The sequence below is a fragment of the Ananas comosus genome, linkage group 1 (assembly GCF_001540865.1).
Source record: "Ananas comosus cultivar F153 linkage group 1, ASM154086v1, whole genome shotgun sequence".
In the NCBI taxonomy this organism is placed as follows: domain Eukaryota; kingdom Viridiplantae; phylum Streptophyta; class Magnoliopsida; order Poales; family Bromeliaceae; genus Ananas; species Ananas comosus.
In genome coordinates, this window is record NC_033621.1 from 3327102 (window position 1) to 3352400 (window position 25299).

The window sequence follows — 25299 nt, forward strand, 5'->3', positions numbered from 1 at the left end:
AAGACTCCATCATCAAAAACAAATGTGTGGCAACGGAGGTAGTTTGCTACCGACAGTATTCCAACTCAACTCATATTATATATACTATATTCGAATTCGAAGAAATATCCCATCTTATTTGAGTCTATTTATAGTGGATAGGCGAACGAAAAGTTAACATTCCACTTATATCTGCATTTAAATTCGTATTTGGAAAAAAAATATCGATGCGAATAAAGTTTCGTCGAATATCTGATCACTATTCGACCGTTTTCACTCCGGTAAGAAGCATATTATCTTAAGGTGATAATGGTGGCGTAAAAAACACAATCATGGACAACATAATGTCATCAATAATGAATATAACGCCATTAATAAAACCATGGAAAACATCCAATATATTTTGGACCGCACATAATATATTGTCTGATACTCTGGAGACTACCAAGTACCAAAATCTTACCCTCCTTTCCTGCACAAGATGATAATAAATAAAGGTGAAATTTTCTATTCTAAATGCATCTTTTTATTGGTCCTTATATCAAAAAGAAAGAAAAAAAAACGAAGGTACTATATGGAATTTCCGTTGCAGTGAGAAACTTTAATCCATCGCTATCGTAAATAGTAGGTGCATTTTAAAGCAGTATGGACGGTAAATTATATCATCTCACCCAAAAATAATCGGACAAATATGAAATCTACATGTTAGTCCTGTGACGCTCCAACTTTTCAGAGGTAATCCATCCTAGGACTCTTTCCATTCTAACACGCTTAACTTTTTTAATCTCTTGAGTCTAGTCACTATCAAAAATATTTAAGCTGGGTTAAGAGTTTTAGCTCTATTATATCTTATATATAGGACAATCTGAGAATCTCACATTCTCTCCCCTTTGAGCCATGACGTCCTCGTCAGACTCAGACTCACAAGTAGCAGGCGATTTGAGACTCGTCTCACTAGTCTTGTTATTCCCATCCTGGTTCAGTCGAAACTCATCTTACACTTTCGGTTGATAATTGGCTCTGATACCAAATGTGATGCCCCAACTTTTTAGGAGTCACCTATTCTAGGACTACTTCTGCCCTAATACGCTTAACTCTCTTAATTTCTTGAGTCTAACCACCACCCAAAATACTTAAAGCGGGTTAAGATCGTTTTAGTCATATTATATCTTATATATAGAACAATATGGGGATCTCACAAGTCCTCCTATCTAATAAATTTTCTATAAAATTGTTGATGTGTTGGTATATTCATATGACATTTCATACTGTGTATAACTAATCATGCTCGAGTGGTTTGAATGCTCATTATTATTGGTGTGTGTAAAAGTGCGAACAAACAACTCATCTAAGGCCATTTTGAAATGCACAAACTTTACTTTCTTTGATTAATATTCTCTCGAGAGCATCGCTGAGCTACTATCTATAGTAAACGACCAAGTTTATTATCGATTTGTTTTTTATTATAGAGCATTCAAATCAACAATATGTATTGTTAAATATGATTTAGAATATTTAAACTATTTAAAAACTAAATTTTATATTTTTTCGATATTACTAACTAAACGATCGGTCACAAAATTTATAATTTTTAATGATCAGTAAGTGCAATGCGTTTGCTTGCTTAACAGTATAGAAGAATTCAAATCAACTGAATTATTATTAAAAATTCTTTAAACTATTTAAACCAAGATCTAGAATTTAGATCTAAAATATAAAAATTGTATCATTATTTTCTAAAGAATATTTATTTTCAGTTATTCATTTTACGTCCACTTGATTGACGAGAGAACAATATCGAAAAAGTATAAAATTTGCTTTTCAGATAGTTTAAATGATCTATATCATATTCAACTGTTCCGATCGTCGATTTGAAAGTTCTATTATTGAAAACAAATTGATAGTAAACTGGGTCGTTTATTATGGATAGTATTCTAATAAAGCTCTTCTCACACAAAAGTTAATAACTTCATTGAAGATAAACACAATTTGAGAGGATGAAATGGAAAATAAAAAATAGGAATACAAGTTGACGATCGGTATCGTTAAACATAATCTAAACCATTTAAACTATCTAAAAATTAAATTTCACGCTTTTTCGATATTGTTCTCTTGTGGCTGAAGGTGAATATCTTTTAAAAATTGATGATATAATTTTTGTATTTAAGATCTCGTTTTAAATAATTTATAGAATTTTCTAATAAAATTTAGTTGATTTGAACTTTTTTATATCGTTAAAATTATAGATTTATTACCTTTTGATCGTTCGGTTAGTAATGTTAAAAAAATCATAATATTTGATTTCTAGATAGTTCAAATGGTCTAGATTATATTCAACGGTGCTGATAATCGATTTTGAAGCTCTATCATCATAAATAAATCAATAGTAAACCGGGTCATTTACTACTGATAGTAGCCTAGTGAAACACACGCACTCTCTCTCTCTTTCTCTCTCTCTCTCTCTATATATAAATTAGGAGAAACTTCAAATATCACCCTAGTGGTTTCGCACTTTTTCACTTTAGTACTCTGTGGTTGAAGGTGTATCACTTTCGTAGCCTGTGGTTTTATTTTTCTCTTTTTATTATTCTCTTCACTAATTTATTTGTTAAATTAGTAACAAAGTTTAAAGTAAAGAGTATTAAAGTGAATATTTGATAAATTATAGGTGGGTATTTGAAGTTTTTTGTATATGATTTGACGAAAAGTTAACGGAGGGGTTCACAAAAAGAGAAAATAAAACCACAAGGTACTAAATTGATTCACTTTAAATCATAAAATACTAAAGTAAAAAGTGCAATACTATAAGGGTGGTATTTGAAGTTTATCTATAAATTAGGGAAAACTTCAAATACCCCCCTTGTGGTTTCACTTTTTCTCACTTTAGTATCCTGTGGTTTAAAATATCCTGTGATTTTGCACTTTTTCACTTTAATACCCTGTGGTTTAAAGTGTATCAAATTAGTACCATGTGGTTTCGCACTTTATCACTTTAGTACCATGTGGTTTAAAAATCATAGTGTACTAACTTGATACAAAAATAAAACTACATGATATTAACTTGATATAAAAATAAAACCAAATGGTACTAACTTGATAAAAAAATAAAACCACAGAGTACTAACTTGATACACTTTAAACCACAGGGTACTAATTAAAGTGATAAAGTGAGAAACCACAGAATACTAACTTGATACACTTTAAACTACATGATACTAAGTGAAGAAGTGCGAAACCACGGGGGGGTTTTCGAAGTTTTTCCTATAAATTATATAGTTGAGTATTCTCAGTGCACCTACTTCATCATCATCATTAAATTTGTAAGCGACAGTACATACACAGCGTCGGAACGCAGCGGCGACATCTATGCCCTGCTTTTTGTTTCTTTCTCGAGTGCACTTTTCAAAGATCTGTTAAAGTAAGAAAATAATACCCCTCCTTTTTTTTTTCTTTTTTTTTTTTTAACTAAGTTGTTAGCAAAAAGATCGGGCTGTCAAACGTAAACTATGAAAATCAAAATCGATCAGACTGTTAAAAATTGAGCATGCAGGCATAAACTTGTAAATAGGAAAGTTTAAAATTAGAAAACAAAAGTTTAGTGGGGAGCTTTTCAGCGACGCCTTATTAGGGAATTCGATTCGAACGCCACATGTTGCTTTTATTTCTATTCAAGAAATATAGTTTTTTAATATAGAGTTCATTTGTTTAAAAAATTTCTACAGCAGATCGGAGGCTTTCTAATGAAGCATCGTTTGCGGGCTTTCCACTAAAATTTTATTCTAAAATTAGCCCCAGCACTATCTTACACGAAATATTGATTCAATTGAAAACAAAGTTATAAATTATATTTAACATGCTTTTTGATTTAGCTTTTGTTGGCTCTTTTCATTATTAAGCTTTTGTTTTGGCTTGGCGAGAGGTTTTCTTTTTAGATAATTATTTAAATTAAATGGTTTGAGAAAAGCATTCAAAAACCTTTTTTTTTAATATAAAATAATAGCTTAAATATTTATAGACACACACCATTGTTTCACATGATAGCTTCCCATTTTATTAACTGATTCTTTTGTTTTATTATATTTTTAGTTTAAGTCTCAGCCCAGTCAAAAAACCCCCTGAGCTTAGGCTTAATTCTAATAATAATCTCCATCAAAAACTCCGGAGCTCAAATACGAGACAAGGTTTTGAATATAAACAAAGGTAAACTTCAAATACCATCCCTATAGTTTCGCACTTTCTTACTTTAGTATTCTGTAGTTTAAAGTGTATCAAGTTAGTGTCATGTAATTTTTGTTTTATCTTTTCGTCTGCTTTTCTGTTAATATTTCGCTAAATTATATAAAAAAATACTTCAGATACCCCATCTAGATTTATCGAATATTTACTTTAGTACCCTTTAGTTTTAACTTTGTCATTGATTTAATGAAAAAAATTCGTGAAATCGATAATAAAAAAATAAAAATAAAACCACGGGCCACTAAATTGATATATTTCAAACCACAGGATACTAAAATGAGAAAATATAAAATTACATGAGTGGTATTTGAAATTTTCCCTATAAATAATGAATTAGAAACCCTACAAACTTGTTATTATGAAAACTCTGAAGCTTTGAATATAACCAAGTAATTAAGTTTCTGCAAACAATCGGTTAATTTACAAGCTTGTTATTTACATAAGAAGATGCTCTGATTCTTTAGCTAAGAAAATAATAACTTTGGTTCTTTTCAAATTACATTGAAGTATTGTTCGGTTTTCCATATCTTTTATTTAATTAATTAATTAATTTGTTTTTTGCTGTACTATAAAATAAGGAATTTTATTTTAGCATATAAATAGTGACAGAAGAAGAAGAGTTTATGAGGACGAGAATCCAAGAAGAGTTTTTGTAGCCATTTTGTTGGATTCATTGCAGAGCATTTATTTTGGAAAGGGATAGAAAAGAACAAACTGTGCTTTATCTGAGTGCTTGTTGACTTACTGTAGTAAAAAAAAATAAACATTTTTTCTTTTTTTACTTTTTATTTTTTTTTGTGCATGTGATTGAAAGCGTACATATTCATCATGCGAGAGAGATAAAACTTTAGTGGAGAGCTCTCCGACGATGTTTTATTAGGAAGATTTTGATATGCTTTTATGTGTCAGTTTTGTCTCTACTTAAAATTTCGTTTGGTATTTTGTTGGTTAAATACTAAATTTTGTTACTTTATTTAAGATTTTGAAGAATAAAAGTTAATTTATATTAGTTAATATGATATCAAAATTAAAGATTTTGTGCTTAAATCCCCACCAAACTCCTAATTTGAGTTCACATCCTATCAATAAAGATTAATTAATATGATATCAGATTACAAGATTATGTGCTAAAAACTCCACTCCTTGTCACATTTAGTTTTCTTTAATTTAATTTATGTTTGCGCCATGTCAAAAAAGTTTTAATCTCAGATGTGAGGAAAAATATTTTTGTTGAATATATAAATATTAAAGCATCAATCTTTGCTAATTCAACATATCTTTTCTTATTATTCACTCTAGGTCGGCGTGATTTATCCAAAAGAAAAATGCTATCTGGACACTCCGGTTGTAAATCTTGCACCATTGCATCCAAGGGTCTAGACAAGTCCTTTGAATTTTTAGTTTAAAGAAAAATGAAAGAATTAATAAGATAAGTGTGAATATAGAACATACAAAGTCTAAAATATAAAATTTATATTTATATTATAGGTGTATAAATAGCATTCCTCTCTCTACCCGAAAGTAACGGATTGTTTGGTTCAAGGTTTGTAAATATTTCAGAAATAATGAAAAAAAAAATGAACTAACAATTCCAAAAAAAATGAGAGCATAAAACTGTAATACTGTAATTATTCAAAGGATTGATTTTTAATATTTTTATTTTCATTGATTATTTTTGCAAGTGGCACATCATTTCTCAATTGACAATGTCAATTATAGAATGGATGATTGGAGGTTAAATGTACACCTAATTCTCATGTGCCATCATAGTGTTTTTGAGCAAATCACAATGTTTTTGGGCCTTTTGTGGTTCCTCTTATTTTGTGCCCTAAATTCTTAAGTGATATGATAAATTCCTCAATAAAGTGATATGATGGACACCTATCTTTTCTCATAAAACAAGAGAGAGAGAGAGAGAGACTCATTGAACTTATAGTAATATTCTAAAATATGACCCCACACACCTTCATCTATATTTCTAATCAATTAACTTATTATTTTGAATTCATGCATTCCATCACATTTTTTTAATATTTTTATTATATTATTTAAAAAAAAGTGATAAAAATGATATAGTGTAACTGGCACACAGAAGGCAATCTCGAACTCATCAGGCTACTCGCCTCATAATCATTTTTTATTATAAATATTATAAATAAATAGATTTTCTTAGTCAATTAGTTTTAGAACTATTTTTAACCTGCAGTTTATTAAATTGATCTTTCGAGCTATTCGACACCGAAGCAATCCAAAGCTGTATCATATTCTATTAGTTTGGTTTTTCGAGGAATAGCAATGAGTTTTAACACTATACCTGCTTCATCTATCCAATCATCTGTATTGTTTGATGATCCAGTTTCATCATATTAATTTATGTTTATACCCTACAACAAGGTCAAAAAAGAGTCTGAATCGAGTAGCTTTCGATATATGTTTAACTTCTAATATAGCAGAATTTATAAAAAAGATTATTATATATACAATGCTAATTATAGTAACTTAAAAAAAAACTCTTAATTAAGAATTTGTCACATGAATTAGTGTAACTAAATTGTTATATACTTTCTTCTTTTTTTTTTTGTGGGCCAACTTCTTCATGAACTGTTATAATTTAGGAAAAACTTTAAAAATCTCCTGTGGTTTCGTACTTTTTTATTTTAGTACCCTGTGGTTTAAAGTGTATTAAGTTAATACCATGTGGTTTCGCACTTTCTCACTTTAGTACCATGTGGTTTAAAGTGTATCAAGTTAGTATCCCATGGTTTTATTTTTGTATCAAGTTAGTACTCTATGATTTTTAAACCATAAGGTACTAAAGTGAGAAAGTGCGAAATCACATGGTACTAAAGTGAGAAAGTGCAAAACCATATGGTACTAACTTGATACACTTTAAACCACAGGATACTAAAATAGAAAAGTACAAAATCACAGGATACTAATTTGATATACTTTAAATTACAGAATAATAAAGTGAGAAAAAGTGAAACCACATAGGAGTATGTGAAATTTTCTCTATAATTTAATGCCACAAAGATGACAAAAACCAGAAACCAAGAAGCAACACATCAAATGGGATTATCATTAATGCATTGCAGCATAGGTTCCCTCAACATAGATGGGACCCAGGGCGTTATCATTTGCCCTGCTGAAACTTCTGAAGCATTGTTCCAACAATAAAGTAATTGGTTGAATAAAATATTATTTATTGTAATTAAAATCTTTTTTTTTTATTTTTAGTTTTTACTTTTTAGCAGTAAGAAGAAAAGACAGAGTTCCATGGTATGGTACTCTCTGTTAAAGGGTTATTGCAGTGGTGCTCCTAGAAGGACCCCCATATAAAAATTCATTTCATATTTTCTCAATTCCTCTAAATTAGAAAGATGGATATACTGTTAGAGTAGGGCGGTTAACGACTAGCTGGCTCGTAAAAATATCGAGCTGAAAAATTTTACTCATACACGATTTGTTTACTAACAAATTAAACGTGAGTTAGCTCGTAAGCAACAAGCTAGATTGTTAGCATTATTACTGGGTGAAAAGTTGAATGAAAATTAAAATTTTATTCTAATAACTGAAATTCATAAAATGTAGATATCTTTATATTTGTATTGTTCTAAAATTCAAATAGTAAAAATTTGTTTTATATATATATATATATATATTTGAGCTATCTTGAACCGAACACCACCGAGATGATTCCACATTGTATTTAGCTCGTTAAGATTTTGAGCCAAAAAAATCAGCTCTTGTTCGGCTCGTTTATTAAACGAACAATTAATCTCGACCTCATTTCGAGTTGAGCATTAGTTGGTTCATGAACAACGACTGAATTGCTAGCTCTAGCTAGATATGTCACTAACAAAAAGCAGAAGCTAAAAATAAATAAATAACTCACACACACTTTAGCTTCAATATTCTGAAACAGAAAAGCTCAGTAGAGCTTTTCTGCTTACAAAAACTTTTAATATTTATTTGTGACATAATCATCAATTATTTTTTTTAACATCTTGAGAAATTAGACTAAGTACACTCTGAGGCCCAGCTTGAGTACTGGTTGAATATTAATTACCACTGCGTAGTATTCCTAGGATTCCTTTTGATTGGTAACAATGCTGTAAAAATTTAAGAGAATCTATATTTTTCTATGTGGGGCTTGGAGAAGTACATGACGGGCTTCTCAGGAGAACAAATGTTTAGAAGGGAACCAATTAAGAAGATTTAATAGAAAATATAATCAAAATAAAAATTCAAACTCATCTGCTATCAGAGATTGATCTTCTAATAAAAAAAATAGTATATATACATATATAGTGTAAAGCTACTGTACTATTGAAAATATAATAGAGTTGGTGTTTCTAACTTTCTAGCCCTTGGATTAAGAATTATAAGGTTGGAATGATAGTGGTCGTTCCCCTTAGGATTAAGTTGTCACTCAGGGTAATAATATTAATCCAAAGATAAAAAATAATTAAAAGGTTTGATCGAAGTGCCAAAAAGTTGANAAATAAGTACCAAACTTTTTATACTTCCGAAAGTATAGTAACTCTACTCTCTCTCTCTCTATATATATAGAGAGAGAGAGAGAGAGTCTGACATACTCTTATAATCGGAGACCACTATCATCTTAATCGCACATCCCTTCATCTAATGATCGAGAACTTATGAGTACAAAGGGGTCTATACTCATAAAAGTATAGTAGCCCCAACCTATATATATATATACACACACTAATTGAGTATACGTGCAAATACACGTAACAATTATTTTAATTTATTTCAAATCAATATAAATGTGCACATATATTTATCTAAAAATTTACAATAAAAATTATATTTTATAAATTCATATGTTATATTTTATTAGAAAATATTTGCAATATCCTATATTGTTCTTTCTTATATACATTGATTTTTTTTTATATTTTTTGATTTTTAATGAATTTAAAATTTAAGTATGTGTTTTAAACTAACAGTATCTAAATTTAATTTACATTTTACTTTAAAATTTAAAATTTAATTTTGATCCACTATAATTAAATTTTTTTATTATTAATTCAAATTTGATATCAAAAATTAAATTTAATTCACAATTTAAACTCAAATTTTAATTTTAATTTAAATATATGGATAGAAATGTTATTTTTTAACATATTGATCATAACCGTTCATTTTTATTTGAGATATTTTTTAACAAATTGATCATAACCATTTGTAGGATTGACTTCATGGATGGATAGGAATAACCATTTTTTAACAGAGTGATCATAATCATTGATTCTTATTTGAAATATTTTTTAAAAAATTGATCATAATCATTCGTAAAATTTAATTTTTTTTTATTTTGTTTGTCATTGTAAGAATTTCTATACGCATATATATAATCTTAATATTCTCACTCATGTGTACGGTGAAGATCCGGTGAAGATCCATATGAACGATACGCATGTACTATTTGGAGAAGGCTTTAGACTGACTCTCGTACTATCTTATGCAAAGATTACTCTTACAAAAGAAGATTAATTGCATGTAGCTCTCCATAAACATATCGAATAGCAAATATATCTCTACAAAGTTCATTTTTTTTATATTTATCTCTGTAAAAGTTCTAATATTTTCAAATATATCCCTGTTGTTAGGATCCGTTAAAAATATATATATATAGCTAACCAAAGGTAAAATATTTAATCATAGTTAGTGAATAAAGTAAAGGCTAAATTACAGAAAACCCCCCTATCAATACCCGCTTTTTCACTTTCCCTCCCGTCATTTAAAATCCTGCACTTTGTCCCATTGAAAAATGAGAAATGTTCACAGGGGAGAACACCGTGACAAAATGATCAAAATGCCCCTCACCATTTTCGTCTTCTTCCCCAACCTCGCTCAGTCGTTGCCCCTCCTCTTTGATCCGTTCTTCGCGCCTCGCTCAACCACAACTCCGACTCCATTTTCCTCCACATGCTCTCCTGCTCTTCCTACACTCGCGTTGCCTCTCCATTTCGGCGACGATAGGGAGGAGATCGAAGTGGGCATGGATGGAGAGGCGTGTGAGGGCGAGGGCGAGACGGTGAAGGAGCACGAAAGTATGTGTGTGGACGCGAATGGAGGGATGGGCGAGGGCGAGGCGGCGGAGGAGGGCGAGGCGGCGGTGTAGGGTGAGGCGGCGAGGAAAGAGGCAGCAGGGAGGAGAGGGTATTTTAGGTATAAAAAATATATAATAATTGAATATAAACGGAACCCTAATGGAATACTGACGGCGGGAGGCCAAAGTGAACATTTCTCATTTTTCAAGGGGGGCAAAGTGGAGGTTTTTAAATGACAAGGGAGTAAAGTGAAAAAGCGGGTATTGATAGGGAGGTTTTTTGTAATTTAGCCTAAAGTAAATTGACCTTTTTACCCCTCTTGTATTATTTGTGATGGTAGAAAAAAAAAATGGCCATTGAAAATTTTTGGGAGGACATATCTGTATAATTCTAACAGTTGGGACTTTTGGAGGGACATATTTATGATGGCAAAAATGTCATTTCACTTATCTTCTGTTATAGAATAAACAATGCTCTAACGATAACAAACCAGAGAGGCACATATGAATCTCACTAGACTTTCGCAGGGATAAATATGAAAAGTTAAACTTTCTAGGGATATATTTGCTATTCGATATGTTTACGGGGAGCTGTATGAAATTAACCCTATTAAAAATGACTCACAAATATTAATCTTAGTTACTGAAAACTCTATTTCGTATGATATGTTCTGCTCTTTTGCAGATCGTGAAGGAAGAGGAATTACAAGGCCGACGAACCGCCGTCTATAATCCGTCTTTAGAAATCAAAAATCACAATAGAAGTTACGATTTTTTTTTTTTTGAGAGAGATAGGTAGCACGCAACCCGCTTCGTTTATTTCATTTAGAAATAAACTTAGCTAGAAATGTGAATCAACTAGGATTCGAACTTGGGTCTCGGGTACCAACCACCAAGCCCTTTGCCACTTGCTCTAGGGACGGTCGGTGATAGAAGTTACGATTTTAATATTAATATAACGTAATAGCCGCAATGTGACTAATATTGCCTACTTATTCGTAAGGTACTAATTCAACTGCAATGATATAAATGCTAAAATGTTGACTAACTTACACTTTTGGCTCAAACTTTCTATATTATTGCAACTAAGTCTCGCAGCCTACACTACCACATCAGTATCTAGTCAACTAAATTAAGCGGGTGGCGCTTTGATTGTAATAATTTTAAAAATTTGAGCCATCATAAATTATAACAAATCAAAGTTTGGGGACCAAAGTATTACTCGATTCATAGTGTGAGGACCCAAAAAACAATTTAGCCTAAATATTCCTAACAGTTGGCAAAGTACTCGGGAATGTTCACATGCAACTCAGCCATACACATGAGTCCATTTTAATGTGCACTGGACTAGCTATGGTTCAGATCTCCTTGTTGGCCTTTATAGAGCTTGAAACAAAATTATGCTCCTCTTGGGGTATCTGGGTGTTTGCAAAATACCATTTTTAGGGTTTTTATTTTATTCTTATTTATTTGTTTTTCTTTCATCTGACAATTACAGTAGATATATTAAAGTCATAATCATCAAGTAGCACAGTATTTAATATCTGATTAGTTTATGATCATTGTTGTCATCCAAATGATTCTAAGTGATTAATTTGAAATGGGGTTTGATGGATGATATACAGCTTTTAATTTTCATGTAATTAGTTTGGAATTTTAAGTGATTAATGAGTCTTCTAATTAGTTTCGAATGGGTAAAATAAAATGTTACTTTTTATTTTTTGAATTGCCAAACAAAATATATATTTAGATGGATATATATATATATATATCACAAATTACGTGTCATCTAATTGTCCATTCAATATAGCATAAAATTAAACATTAAGAAAGAACAAAAAGAATTAAAAACAGAAACAATATTAACTAAATTAAGAATCAAATGTTTAAAATTTGATACAAGCTAAACTTAAATTATATGTCATTTTCTAGTGCATTCTCAAATTGAGCTAAATTTCTACAACCATGTGTGCATGCATGCATTCATGCAGAAAAAAGGAAAAAAGACAAAAGTAAATAAAAAAGGAAAAAAAAAAAAACATGCATGAATCAAACCAAGATGCACAATTGGTGAAAGTTCATAATTATTTGTCAAAATAATGTTTATTTATTATTTTGTAGCCTTCAAAAAAAAAAAAACTTTTTCGAAAGCCAGGTCAACATAATTAAAACGTGTTAAACAAAAAATAATTAGCTATTTTTATTTTTTTTCCCCTTAATTTCTTCCACGACCGTTAGAGATGTTAGAACAATTCATTGAATAAACCCAAGTCCTACACATTTTTAATAGGCTTACTTTTAAGTTTTCTTTATATATACATATATATACAGACCCTATTATGTATGTATACATATAGTCACTTAATTATACAGCGCGATTAATAAATAAATGATATAATAATTAACATGACGTGATCCATTTCATTTATTATAATCACGTTTGTTGCATTACGTTTGTTTCATTATTTGACACCTTAAGGAAAATGGAAAATAAATACACCCCTCCTCGATCAACGTTTCTCTACGCATCTCTAAGCTCTCTCTTTGGCCCCTTCTTCTTTGGCCCCATCCCTTTGTTCTTTAGATGCTCTCTTCCTCTTCGTCCTCTGTATAACACCCTAAGTAGCTATAAAATGATCATGTTATTTATATATATAATTAGATTTAAAGTTCAATTTGTAGTTAAAAAAAAAGTATATTTTTTGAATTATTATTAGCAACAAAGTATGTTGTATGTTTCTTGTTCACATATTTTATGTTAAGTCAAAAGTTTCATGGTTTCGGAGGTTAAACTTGTGGATTTGAGAAAAACATAACATCATCATTTATTTCGACACTGAAGTCATAAATTTACATAAACTATCACTAACAATTGTACGGTGATCAACCTTTTGACTTCGGTAGGGTGAGAAGTGGAGTAGTTCAGTTTTTGTTTCGATACTAAAGTCGTGAAATCATTTAAGTTATTACTAACAATTGTATAGAAATTAGCTTTTTGACTTCAGTGGGGTGAGAAACAAAGTCCAATTTTTATTTCAACACTGAAGTCTTACTAATGATTATATGGAGATCAGCCTTTTGACTTTGGTGGGGTGAAGAGAGAAGCCAATATTTTTTTTGACTCTGAAGTCGTGAAATCACTAAGTTATCACAACAATTATATAGAGATCAGCCTTTTGACTTTGGTGGAGTGAGAAACAAAGTCCAGTTTTTATTTCGACACTGAAGTCGTGAAATCAATTTAACAATTATACTAACGATTGTACAAAGATCAGCTTTTTGACTTTGGTGGGGTGAGAAGTGAAGTTTAGTTTATATTCCGACGCTGAAGTTGTGAAATCACTGAGTTATCGCAAATAATTGTATAGAGATCAGCCTTTTGACTTCGATGAGGTGAGGAGCAAAGTCCAAATTTTGTTTAGACGTGGAAGTCGTGGAATCACCTGAGGTATATATTATACTAATAATTGTACAGAAATCAATCTTTTGACTTTGGCGGGGTGAGGAGTGAAGTCTATTTATTATTTCGACATTGAGGTCGTGAAATTTACTGAATCATTAGTAATAACTGTATAAAGATTAGCATTTCGACTTCGATAGAGTAAGTAACAAAGTTCAGTTTAATTTCGACGTACGCTAAAGTCGTGAAATCACATGAACTTTCACTAACAATTGTACGGAGACACCGACCGTCCCAGCGCAAGTGGCAAAGGTTTGGTGGTTGGTATTTGAGATCCTAAGTTTGAATCCTAGTCGATTTATATTTCCAGCTAAGTTTACTTCTAAAAAAATAAACAAAGTGAGTAGCATGCTACCTTTCTCTCTCAAAAGAAAAAAAAAATAAAAAAAATTGTATGGAGACTACTCGGTGCGTTTCTCATGTGTTTATTTTCCCTCTCAACCCGTCCCCTCATATCATCTTATTTCCCTCCCAAGTCAAACCCTCTCCAACCCCCACTCCTTTTCTCCTCCTCCTCCTCCTCCTCCTCCTCCTCTTCAACACATCAATACAACTCAAACCTAGTTAACGATTAAAAAATAAAAACAATAACACAACTAAAATGGTAGCTACATTGCAGCAGCAGCAGCAGCAGCAGCAGCAAGAGGAAGAGGGTGGTGGTGATGGTGGGATCAGCATAAACAACAACGTGGACCTGCTGGCGGAGATCCTGGGCCGGCTGGACGCGCGATCCCTGGCGGTGGCCGCCCGCGTCTGCCGCCTCTGGGCTGCCGTCACCCGCCGCCGCATGCCCTCACCCTCCCCCTCCCCTGCCACCCGCTCCGTCGTCACCGCCCTCGGCGGGTACGTACCTACTGTTGAATATAAATATTAAAAATACTCGCCGCAAGAAAATCAATATTCGAGGACGCTTTTCTCCCGATATTTAATGATATCAAAATAATTTGACGTCATATTTGAAAGTGTTGGCAAATTATATTCTAAAGCTTTAAAGCATTCGTTCATTTGACGACACTTTTGAAGCGTCGGTATTTACTATATTGTGAAGATGAATCTTTGTTTTTTTTATTTTAGTATTTAATATATTATTGGAGCAAAAAGCCTCCAACTTCTTCCCAGAATTAGGAGGAAAAGGAGTTGTTCAATATCCAACTTATTCAGTTTAAGAATTTATGTATTCAACATTGTTCTTTGAAGAGTGTTTTATATAAATTGTAATTAAAAACTCCTTTTTTTAATAACTTAGAGATTCAAATTATTTAGGGTAAACTTCAAATACCACCTCTGTGGTTTCGCACTTTCTCACTTTAATATTCTGTGGTTTAAAGTGTATTAAGTTAGTGTCCTGTGATTTTATTTTTATCTTTTCGTCAGTTTTTTCGTTAATATTTTATTAAATTATATGCAAAAACTTTAGATACCCCATCTAGGTTTATCCAATATTCTTTTAGTATTCTTTAGTTTTAACTTTGTCACTGATTTAACGAAAAAAATTAGTAAAATCGATAATAAAAAGATAAAAATGAAGCCACAGGAAACTAAATTAATACACTTTAAATTGCATATTTTACTGTTTATATTTGGGTTGGGTTAGTTTCTTCAATATCCACCTACCTAATAGATTGTTAGTTTCATAATTAGTCCTTCATATTATGAATTATTATTGATGCCCTCTTTTATATATATATATATATATATATAAAATTAGGCTAGAATACTATTAATAGTAAAATGCTCTTTTTGCTATCAAGTTTTTAATCTTTGGATGAAAAATTGTAGGGTAAGAATGATATTAGTCGGTTAGAGTTGAGTGGTCCCCACTGGGTTATAGTATTTAATCCAATGGCTAGAAATAATAATGAAAAGAGTTGATCCAAAGACTAAAAAACTGGTAGCAACAATNGTGCACCTATATCTATATATATATATATATATATATATATATATATATATATATATATATATATATATTAAAGGGTCTAAGGTTTAGGCTTTGTGTTTAGGGTTTAGATGTGGGATCCGTTACAACATAGGTACGTTTCTTTTTTCTTTTTATTTTTTATTTTTTACCACTACATTTAACCATTTTTATTTTGTTTAGTTGATTAGCAAAAATAATTTAAAAAATAGCAAAAAGTTAGAAGTTAACAGGATGTCCACCAAAAATTTTAAAAAAATTAGCAAAATTGAAGGGCCCATTCCAAAATACCTGTATTGAGGGGGTTTTCATATAATTTTTCCCAATTAAATTGAACTAGGATTCTCGTGGGATTTAAATTCACAACCTCCGCTCCAAATTATACAATTTTTTTTCTCTAAAAACTTAAATTTCATTAAATAGTTGTCTTTTAACATTTTTTTATATATTCGACAGGTATCGCCGCCTCTACCGCCGTTGCCTCGGCCCGGCCCTAGACCGGCTCGACGGGCGGCGAACCGCGCTGAACCGGTGGGCCGGTGAGCCGTGGCCCATTCATTTGGACCGGGCCGAGGCCCAGGCCCAGTTGTCGGTCTCGCTCTCGCTCTTCCTCTCGCTCTTCTCCATCGACTGCTATGAGCGGCTCGGCCCGGCACGGCAACGGCCGGCATCACTGCTGTTCCTGTGCAGGCCCGTCGACTTAGCGAGATCTGGGCCGTAGAAATTAGAGTTGGGCCTTTTCCTCGGGATTGGTGCACTGGGCTTCTCTATTTTCATTTGCTGAGCATTATTAAGTAGTATTATATCTGCTAGTATAATAATAATAATAAATATTAAGAGCATGAGAGAATATTTATGGTGCAGGATAATAATTCTTTACATTCATTCATTTCATATAATAACTGAGTTCATCTTTTAAGTTCGTTGTTCATTTTGCACATCTTGTTAGTTATAAGTTAGTACACAGAATTAAAGATAAAAATTTTGTAGAATTCGTCCATTACTTATTTTTGTGTAGGATGTTTCTCGAGTAGAGTCACACGATTGATTGGATTTGGCCCTTAAATCATGCATACAATTGGGGCGTCTTTTGAGTGTTGCGTGGGACATGTCTAGCACAGGGCCATAGCGTTGTTTGGACAGCTTTTTCAGATCATGTGCACAACCACACGAGGGATTTTAAGTGGCGAGTCCAACATAGGCAGCGTTTCCTTTTTTTTATCGCCTCCGAGTTGATTCTCAAATTCAATTATGGATCAGAAGTTTATCTTTCATTCTTTTTTAAATTTTTTTGTATGATAGTATTGGATAATACACGAATATTAATGCATCGCAGATTTAATTGGTCATTAACTAATTTACCACTTCTTTCCAGTAAAACGAATTATCTAAACTGGTGTTTAAATGATAACTGATACCTAAATGAGCTTTTAAATTCTGGTGGAAACACATTAATAATTTTCTTTTATTTTTCGGCTAGATTTTGGCCCTTGAGATGCACATTAAATAACCAAAACGAAAAGAGGATGGTCTCTTTTTTCCATTAGAATGCTTGGGTTTTCTTTCCGAGGAAAACATGTACTCATACAATCAAATCAAACTTCAATGCGTAGCAATAATTAAAAAACGCCTAACACATAAAATTACATTGGAGGAAAAAAAGGAAAAAGGAAAAAGGAAAAAGGAAAAAAAAAAAGAAAAAGAGAAAAAAAAAAAGAAAAAGAAGCAACAATCTATCTGCGACTGAGAGGATCCTCTTCCACCCTTACCTGCAACAGGAAAATGTAAAATATAAGAAAATCGTAAAAGATTTATCAGAGGAATCGTGGTACCTTCCGAATAAAGAATAACCACGGAGAAAGATGAAACAAAAAGCATCCTTACCTGTAACAAGAAAACAGAAGATCTATTACTCAAAACAAAAGACTCAGCTTTGAATCCGGAGAAATTGTATGACATATTCCACAGAGAAACTGCAACTTTTTTCAAAGAAAAATATTCCTCCTTCGGATGAGGCTTCTTTCCCGCAACTTAAAGAACTTCAGCGGAATCATGCATTAACTCATCATTTTGCAATGGAAATGTTATGTCGGGAACCTCCTCGATGCTTTCGACAGGCTAAAGCAAAAACACAGCAAATTTTATCAAACAGAGTTGCAAGTGCAACGAAGCTTTCTCGTATAATAATCCTGTTAAAATGGCATAGGAAATGACATCAAATGGAAACAAAGGGCAGCGGGACACAATTACCTGCCAAAGTTCGAGAAAGCGCCATAAAAGAAAATTGACTAACATGACCAGGCAGAAAAGCTTGCCTGCCCAAGCTCCGCATCTAAGGTACCTATGAAATGCGGATGGAAAAAGAAAAGTACATCATTGTGAGTTAAATAGTAGTCAATTATGTTGGACCATTTATTCAGACAACCTTCAAGAGCATTCCCCATAGGTTTATTCTGCTTTAGGAAACTCGGAATATGAACAATGAAGGTGCATATAATATGCTTACCTCGGAAGGCGTTCCAGCAGATTCTTGTTTGAGGAGTGAAGTGCATGATCATACACAATCTCCGTTCTTCTGGCCACGTCATGCCAACTGTAGAGGCTTTTCATCTAATGCAGATAATCAGGGAAAAAAAAAAGGGAAAAAGAAAAGGTTTCCATTATGGAGATTCCCACAAATATCACTGCACAGAGGTTGTGTGTAATAGATGAATATTGTAGGTTCCTTCAATATGTCAATAGGCTCACTAACTACTGAAAACCAGATCTAAGTACAATATGCAAGGGTTAAAGACTTACACGGAGGTGCATGGCATGTGGATCTATATAAGGTAGCATGTCGATTGCCTTTTTAACAGCTCTCACCATATCACTTGGAGCTGGTTCTGCTAGTACTATCATGTCATCTGGTAGAACCTGCCAAAAAGAATTGGTATTACATATAGAATTGGTAGTACTATAATATCACTGCAATATAACTACAGAAAAATATGGCATATGTTGCATCCACACGAGATAGATAAAATTTGCCAAACTTGCATGCCTCTGGGACCCCTCCAACCCTTGTGCTCACTGTTAACAATCCACAACTAGCAGCTTCCAAAATTGCTATACAAAAGGCTTCTGTAAGCGAGCTGCAATGAAAAGATCATCAAAAGTACATTCTATTGATAGAAATCATAACACATGCATACATAACATTTTATGGCAATAAAATATACTACAAGAGTAAATTATAGGCTGAATAGCATAAGTATACAAGTTTCCTTGAACTTAAGAAATACATGTCAAAGTATAGAGTATAAACAATGCTTCAAACTGGAATGCATATAACATGTAGGCGCTTTAAGGTGGTGAGAACGGGTAAGCACCTAGTAGGCTAGAAAGCGAAAATACCCAGCCACAACCTCCAAGGTACCTAAGCAAGGTTTTATGTGCCAGTGACATGGGTGATGCTTACTGGCACCTAACACCTCAAAGTTCGGCACCATGCTGTGCAACACATAGGCACGGCGATCATGTTGCTAGGATGCAGTGGTGCTCTATAAGCTGCCTTGTTGCTTCAGAGGAAAAAAAAATGACCTCCTCTTCTAACTTTGCCTAAGCTAGACACAACAGGTAAGAAGAAACTCTTCTTTATTGTTTGCAAATATAATGGTGTCTACAAAAGCAGAGGATTGGCAAGCTCTAGACGTCTAAAACCTACTTCAAAACACTGATCTGAGTAGGAATCCTAATAAGATCTCTGTTTCGAGGTCTTTGTAAAATTGTGCAAGTATAACCACTATGCTGTTATACACATCAAGCATAAAGACTACACTAAGGGCATGTTTGGTTCATGATTGGAATAGGAATGGGAAATGGAATTGGATTGTTTTGGAATGGAAAATGGTAAGACGAATGATCCAAAAATGTTTGGTTTATTATTGGAATGGAAATTGAAATGAAAATTTAAAATTTTTGAGAGAGGGTTTTGATTAAGAAAGAAAAAAGTGATGAAGGGAGAAGTGGTAGGTGTTGGTGAAAGAGGATTTTGAATAATTTACTTTGGAATGAGCCAATCCGGGATTCAAAGCCGGATTGGATCATAAATGGATTTGGCCATTCCCATTCCGGAGTGGAATGGGAATCGGAATTTGATTCCTATAAAACAAACGGCAACTATCGGAATCAATAAATTCCATTCCGATTCCATAGTCTAAAATAGGTGAACCAAACATGCCCTAACATTCTTACCAACTATAGACCCTCCATCAAGTAGCGTATTATGCTACAAAATTATAAACTCGAACTACTAATGAGGATAGTCATAAGCGTACTTAAAGAAAAAGTGACAACCAAAAGGCAATAATTTTTTTTCAAAAAATCTTTTATAAGATGTATATATTATGAAGCAGAAACTGGATTACTTAAAAAGCAACATAAGTCAGTAAGTATATCAACAGTACATTTTACATCATTATTTTCAATACAAAACAAGCATGGAAAATAACAGAAGAATTACCTATTCAAAAATATATGACCAGAAATCAGTACAGATCGTACATGAGCATGCTGCACAGCCCCCAACATTTCAACTCTGTCCTGGAGAGAATACTTTTCCCTCATCTCTTCAAGACGCACACGTTTTGGTCCATCTCCTCCAACAATAAAGCGGACCTTAACAAAGCGGCCATGAGTAAATAAAGTTAGCATAACAGCTTAGATGAAGAACAATATAAAGTTACGCACAAGCTGATCAAAAAAATAAAAAACTCTAATGCAGATGTTATATAGGCCGCCAAACACTACCAAAGGATAGTAGTCAACTAAAATGTGCCATTTTTCCTTCAGATTCACCGATAGAAGAAAACAATTTCAATTTGAAAATCAACTTCCTCTTTTATTTTTCGTCATAATTTCTCGAAAAGAAACCATCAAAATCACTTACATTTGGAAAAAGTCGGCATACTTCTGGAATAACTTCAACCAAAAGATCTGCACCCTTGCGATAGACCAATCTACTTATCACGACGATAACAATTTCATCACAACTAAGGCGATTAGGGGAGGGTGTAAACATAGCAGTATCAACGGCATTAGGTACTACGAAGACTTTCTCTGGTGGTATTCCAGATCTGAGGACAGTGTTCTCCTTGCTCGTATGCGAGACACATATAGCCTGATCTATATCAGCCAAAGTAAACTGCAGCACCTTATTCATGTGAATGCTTCCAACATCAGCAAAACCATACAGTGAATGGTCTGTAAAAACTGTTTTATATCCCATGGTTCTGGCATGCATTAAGGCCTCATGGCACAGCGTCGAAAAAGCTTGATGCCCGTGCACAACAGATATCCTTTCACGAACAAGAATGGTCCTTACAATTGGGAGGGTAAAGTAGAATGTTGGCAATGTATTCTGCATGATTAATGCCCTCCAAGGCACGTAATATACTTTAAGACCGCCAGTCATGTACCGTACACCAGAACGTTGTCCATATGCATGTGTCATGACAACAACCTGAGACATCAATTTATAAAGGCATTGATCAAACAACAGAAAGCTAGAACACACTGATGATTTATAGAGTAGAAGATAAATTGGGTTTTCAGCTTCCATTCTGTCAATTTCCTCAAAGTACATGAAGTAAAATATCATACGGTAAGCTTCGATGAGAAAGAAGCTGGAAATTTTTAGGAGAAATATTCGGCATCTTTTTTCCCGGAGCAATGAGAAGAGAAAAAGGGCAGAAGCTTTCTCGCCTTCTTTTTACATGCTAAGCATTGCCATGTAAGCCAACTCTCATCTTAAGTGAAGAAGAAACTATCTTCTATCATCTTCTGCCCCATAAACCCCCCACCCTATTCTTTTTGCTATGTGCCTAGCTACCTGTAAGTTATTCTTCCTGCTTTCACATAGCAAATTATTCTCCAGTGACTACTCATTTGTTAAATAATCTGTTTGGAATATAACTTATAATGTCTCTGTCAGGAAGTTCTGATCTATCTACTTTTCAATGATTTCCACAATTATCTTCTAAAACCATCAATAAACACATTTATTCCCTCAACTCCTAACTAACTAAATTTCTATCAAAATAAACTATAGAGTTTGGTGTCAAACTGATTCTTACATTTGAAAGCACAAGTGATGCCTCCAGAGTAAAACAATATCTAAATGATGCTACATAGGCCTTTGGCTACTGACATAAATATATGGATTTATTTAAAAAGAGTAAAAGCACAATGAATGAACTTTAGTTTTGCTAAGAAATAAAGCATACATGAAGACCTTATGGCCAAGCTTAAGCAGGCATTGTGACAGATAATAGATGTGACTTTCCACACCGCCAAAATTTGGGTAGAAAAAATCAGACACCATCAAAATTCTATGTCTTCTTTGTTGCTTGTCCATTGCATTCAGAAATCCAAGATCCTGTAAACAAGTCATGATGAAGATTAAATACAAGATATCTTTTTTTAAAAAAAAGGCATATTATTTTATAAGAAGTTACAGTAGTAAATAACCTCTGAAGCCTTGGTATTAGACGAATATAATGCAAGATCTTTGCAAGTCCTCCTTTTCTTTTGGCATTACCCACATTATCACTGGTTACATTGTCAGTAGTAGTTGTTAACCAATGAGAAGCACCGAATACATGGTAGGATTGTTCATCTGACCTATCACCCCAGTACAATATACAATTGTTTTGGCATGAGTGGATCTTCTCATAACCAAGACCTAAATCCTTTATAAATTTCTTACCATCATACGTAGACTTCGAAAGTGCTGCACTATTGGGAAATGCATCATTAAGCAATTCAAAAAGCAGTAAATGATTTACTACTCCACCCATTTAGGCATTTTAGATGGAAAAATATGCACAATAAAAGAAAGCTTTGAAAATTTTGTGCACCATGGATATAGTTCTTATTTCGCATCTTCAAGCAACTTGTAAAAGTTTGACGCTCGTACATTAGGTTCATCAGTTGGTTCTTGCCTATCAAGACCTACATCACAATTCCCATGACTCTCAGCTCTGATATTTTGCACATTTGGAATGTCTTGTTGCGATGATGAATTATCTGAATCATGATTATGCATTCTTAAGGCATCTCGCAATAATCTTTCCATATCATCATGTACTTGAGTCCATTTGATCATGAGATGACTCTTGAAAACGTGAGGGATCTCATAGATGATAAGGTGTGTTGCTATTAGAGGAAGAGGAGGATATGGATTCTCCATGACAAACCCATCAAGTGTCCCTGGAAGAAACCCATTGTTCACTAGGTGGTCTTTAACTTCCTCACGTGTATGCCAATTAATATTGGAACAACATGGGCATAATATTTCCCATCTTGAGATGCCAATTAAATGCAAAATTAAGAAAATCATTAACCCTATCATGTTCCTGACTAAATCTTTACTAGCATATCGAACTTTTATCCACTAACTTTTCAACATGTAGGAAACAAATGCACAATAGGGGGTCAGAACAAACTACAAAGTAAATAAATTACATTTCATAGTTCATCTCAAATCCATATTATTTAACTCACTTCTAAGCAATTTAAGTAACAAATAGACATTAAATGACAAATATGAAACAAATTGAAACATCACAATAGCACCATACAATATCCATATAAACATCACATTAGAGTATTTAATTCATCCTCAAGATGTGACACTCCTAGGATTTGGAATAGTCTCATATATAAGATATAATATAGTTAAACCTCTTAAACCAACTATAGCATTTTGGACGGTAGCTAGCTCCAAGTGGTTAAGAGGATTAAACATGCTAGGGCTAGAGTAGTTTTAGGATGGATCATGGATGACCACCTAGGAAGCAAGGCGTCACAGTTAATATTAGAATCAATCACCAGCTCGAAGTCAGAGATAAGTCTCGACTGAGCTAGCTTTATACAACTGATCGAGCATGCCTCCCTGCTTGACGGCCATTGTGGGCGGAGCGCTGCTCCCCACAAAGCTTAGTGAGACGAGTATCACATCCCTTGGTGCTTGTGTGTGCTTGAGCCTAACGAGGAAGGGGGAGGAATGTGACACTTTTAGGATTTGGAATAGTCCTATATATAAGATATAATTGGGCTAAACCTCTTAACTCAGCTATAGCATTTTGTACGGTGGTTAGCCCAAGAGGTTAAGAGGATTAAACGTGCTATGGCTAGAGTAGTTCTAGGACGGATGACCCTCTGGGAAGCGGGGCGTCACACAAGAACTAGTTTTGTACACATAATGACATAAGGATCTACGTGTGGGTTTTCTAAGTCAAACTAGAATTTTAAAATTGGGATGATGGTTCATTTTGTATTAAACAAATTGATTTTTACTGTTAGATATAGTACAACAAAGGTTATAAGTTTCCGAGCTGCTACCTATAATTAAGAATAAGACTACACAATTTTAATGGTTGATATGAGGACTTTGATTGAAGATTTGAATATTAAAAACAAGTAAAAGTAAAAAGTAATTTTAATCGTTTGGACTGGTATTCTGGAACCTGATTTAGTCAAACTTGACACTGTTTTGTAAAAATTCTTGAAAATAAGCAATATCCTGTTCTAACTTCAGAAGAAACCAATAGTAGGTGTTTGTATGCATTATTCTACTTATAGTGTTGATCCACTAAGAAAAAAAAAATCGCCATGAATATCTAAGAATCTAAGAATATGATATGATGAAGAAAAAGGTAGGGAAAAGATGCCATTTAGGACGATCGTATGTAGTTGTGCATTTTCACAATATAATCCCATGAACACTACCTTGTCACGTGTTTACTCAGCTGACCAGCATTTAGTCCTTTGTTGGTCTAGCTTTCAGAAAATGTGGGTTTAAGACTAAAGATTCGAGCAAGCAAATAATACTGAAAAAGGCATTCGTGCATCCAAACAAATTCTACATTGAACGAATGTAAGATCACACACAGTTTTGTAAGTTAAACACATTTCATTAATCCAACAAGTAATCCGAACTAAAAGGAGAACAACATTTCGCCTTTTTCGCTGTACTGCTTCCACCACCAATCAAAGCATTGATTACAGAAAAAAGAAGAAAGGAACAAGGATCAAAATCAAAATGAAACCCTATCTTCTCTCAATCGGATACAAAAACTAAAATAAGAGATCACGCGAAATGCGATCCCCATCACGAAACAACAAACCTGGAGATCGATCGTTTCCACTATAAATCACAAAATTACTCACCAAAAATGGAAAAAAAAAAAAAGCCAAATAAAAGGACGGAAACTTACCGAACGGCACAAGTGCGGTGGCAAAGAGAGGGATCACCTCCCGATGCGGTGATCGCTCGCGAGGACGAGAGGAGGAAGGTAACGATGTGGATGAGGAGTCGGAAACCCTAGAAAGGGAGGGGNCTCCTCCGCTTCAGCTCTCCACTCCACACGAAAGAGAGAAAGAAAAATATAATTAGAGAGGTGTAGGCTGTTCCCTCAATTAATTGAATGGATAACCATGCATGGGGGCACGTGGCATCCACACACACATATATATATATATATATATATATATATATATATATATATATATATATATATATATATATATATATAGGCCGGTATACTATCGGTAGCACAGAGGTCTCCGTGCTACCAAGTTGTT

At 33.3% G+C, this 25299-nt stretch overlaps 2 protein-coding genes across 6 annotated transcripts; one reads left to right on the plus strand and one right to left on the minus strand.

The window, feature by feature from the left end:
• On the plus strand, nucleotides 14198–16512 carry LOC109722003 (F-box protein SNE-like). The gene is made up of 2 exons (XM_020249845.1): nucleotides 14198–14597; nucleotides 16129–16512. Exons 1-2 carry the CDS (start codon nucleotides 14356–14358, stop codon nucleotides 16391–16393), a joined length of 507 nt encoding a protein of 168 aa, XP_020105434.1. The 5' UTR covers nucleotides 14198–14355; the 3' UTR covers nucleotides 16394–16512.
• Nucleotides 17180–25054, minus strand: LOC109717993 (phosphatidylinositol N-acetylglucosaminyltransferase subunit A). Of its 5 annotated transcripts, XM_020243971.1 has the most exons (12): nucleotides 24933–25054; nucleotides 22421–22444; nucleotides 22183–22335; nucleotides 21947–22090; nucleotides 20603–21175; nucleotides 20177–20331; nucleotides 18716–18806; nucleotides 18472–18588; nucleotides 18179–18282; nucleotides 17923–18013; nucleotides 17557–17790; nucleotides 17180–17441 (listed from the first exon to the last, which is right to left on the minus strand). In XM_020243971.1, exons 4-11 carry the CDS (start codon nucleotides 22067–22069, stop codon nucleotides 17704–17706), a joined length of 1341 nt encoding a protein of 446 aa, XP_020099560.1. In that variant the 5' UTR covers nucleotides 22070–22090; nucleotides 22183–22335; nucleotides 22421–22444; nucleotides 24933–25054; the 3' UTR covers nucleotides 17180–17441; nucleotides 17557–17703. The 5 variants fall into 5 exon arrangements, with proteins under 5 accessions (XP_020099560.1, XP_020099551.1, XP_020099568.1 ...); XM_020243962.1 differs by having other exon boundaries at nucleotides 22183–22444; XM_020243979.1 differs by lacking the exon at nucleotides 22421–22444 and having other exon boundaries at nucleotides 24933–25048.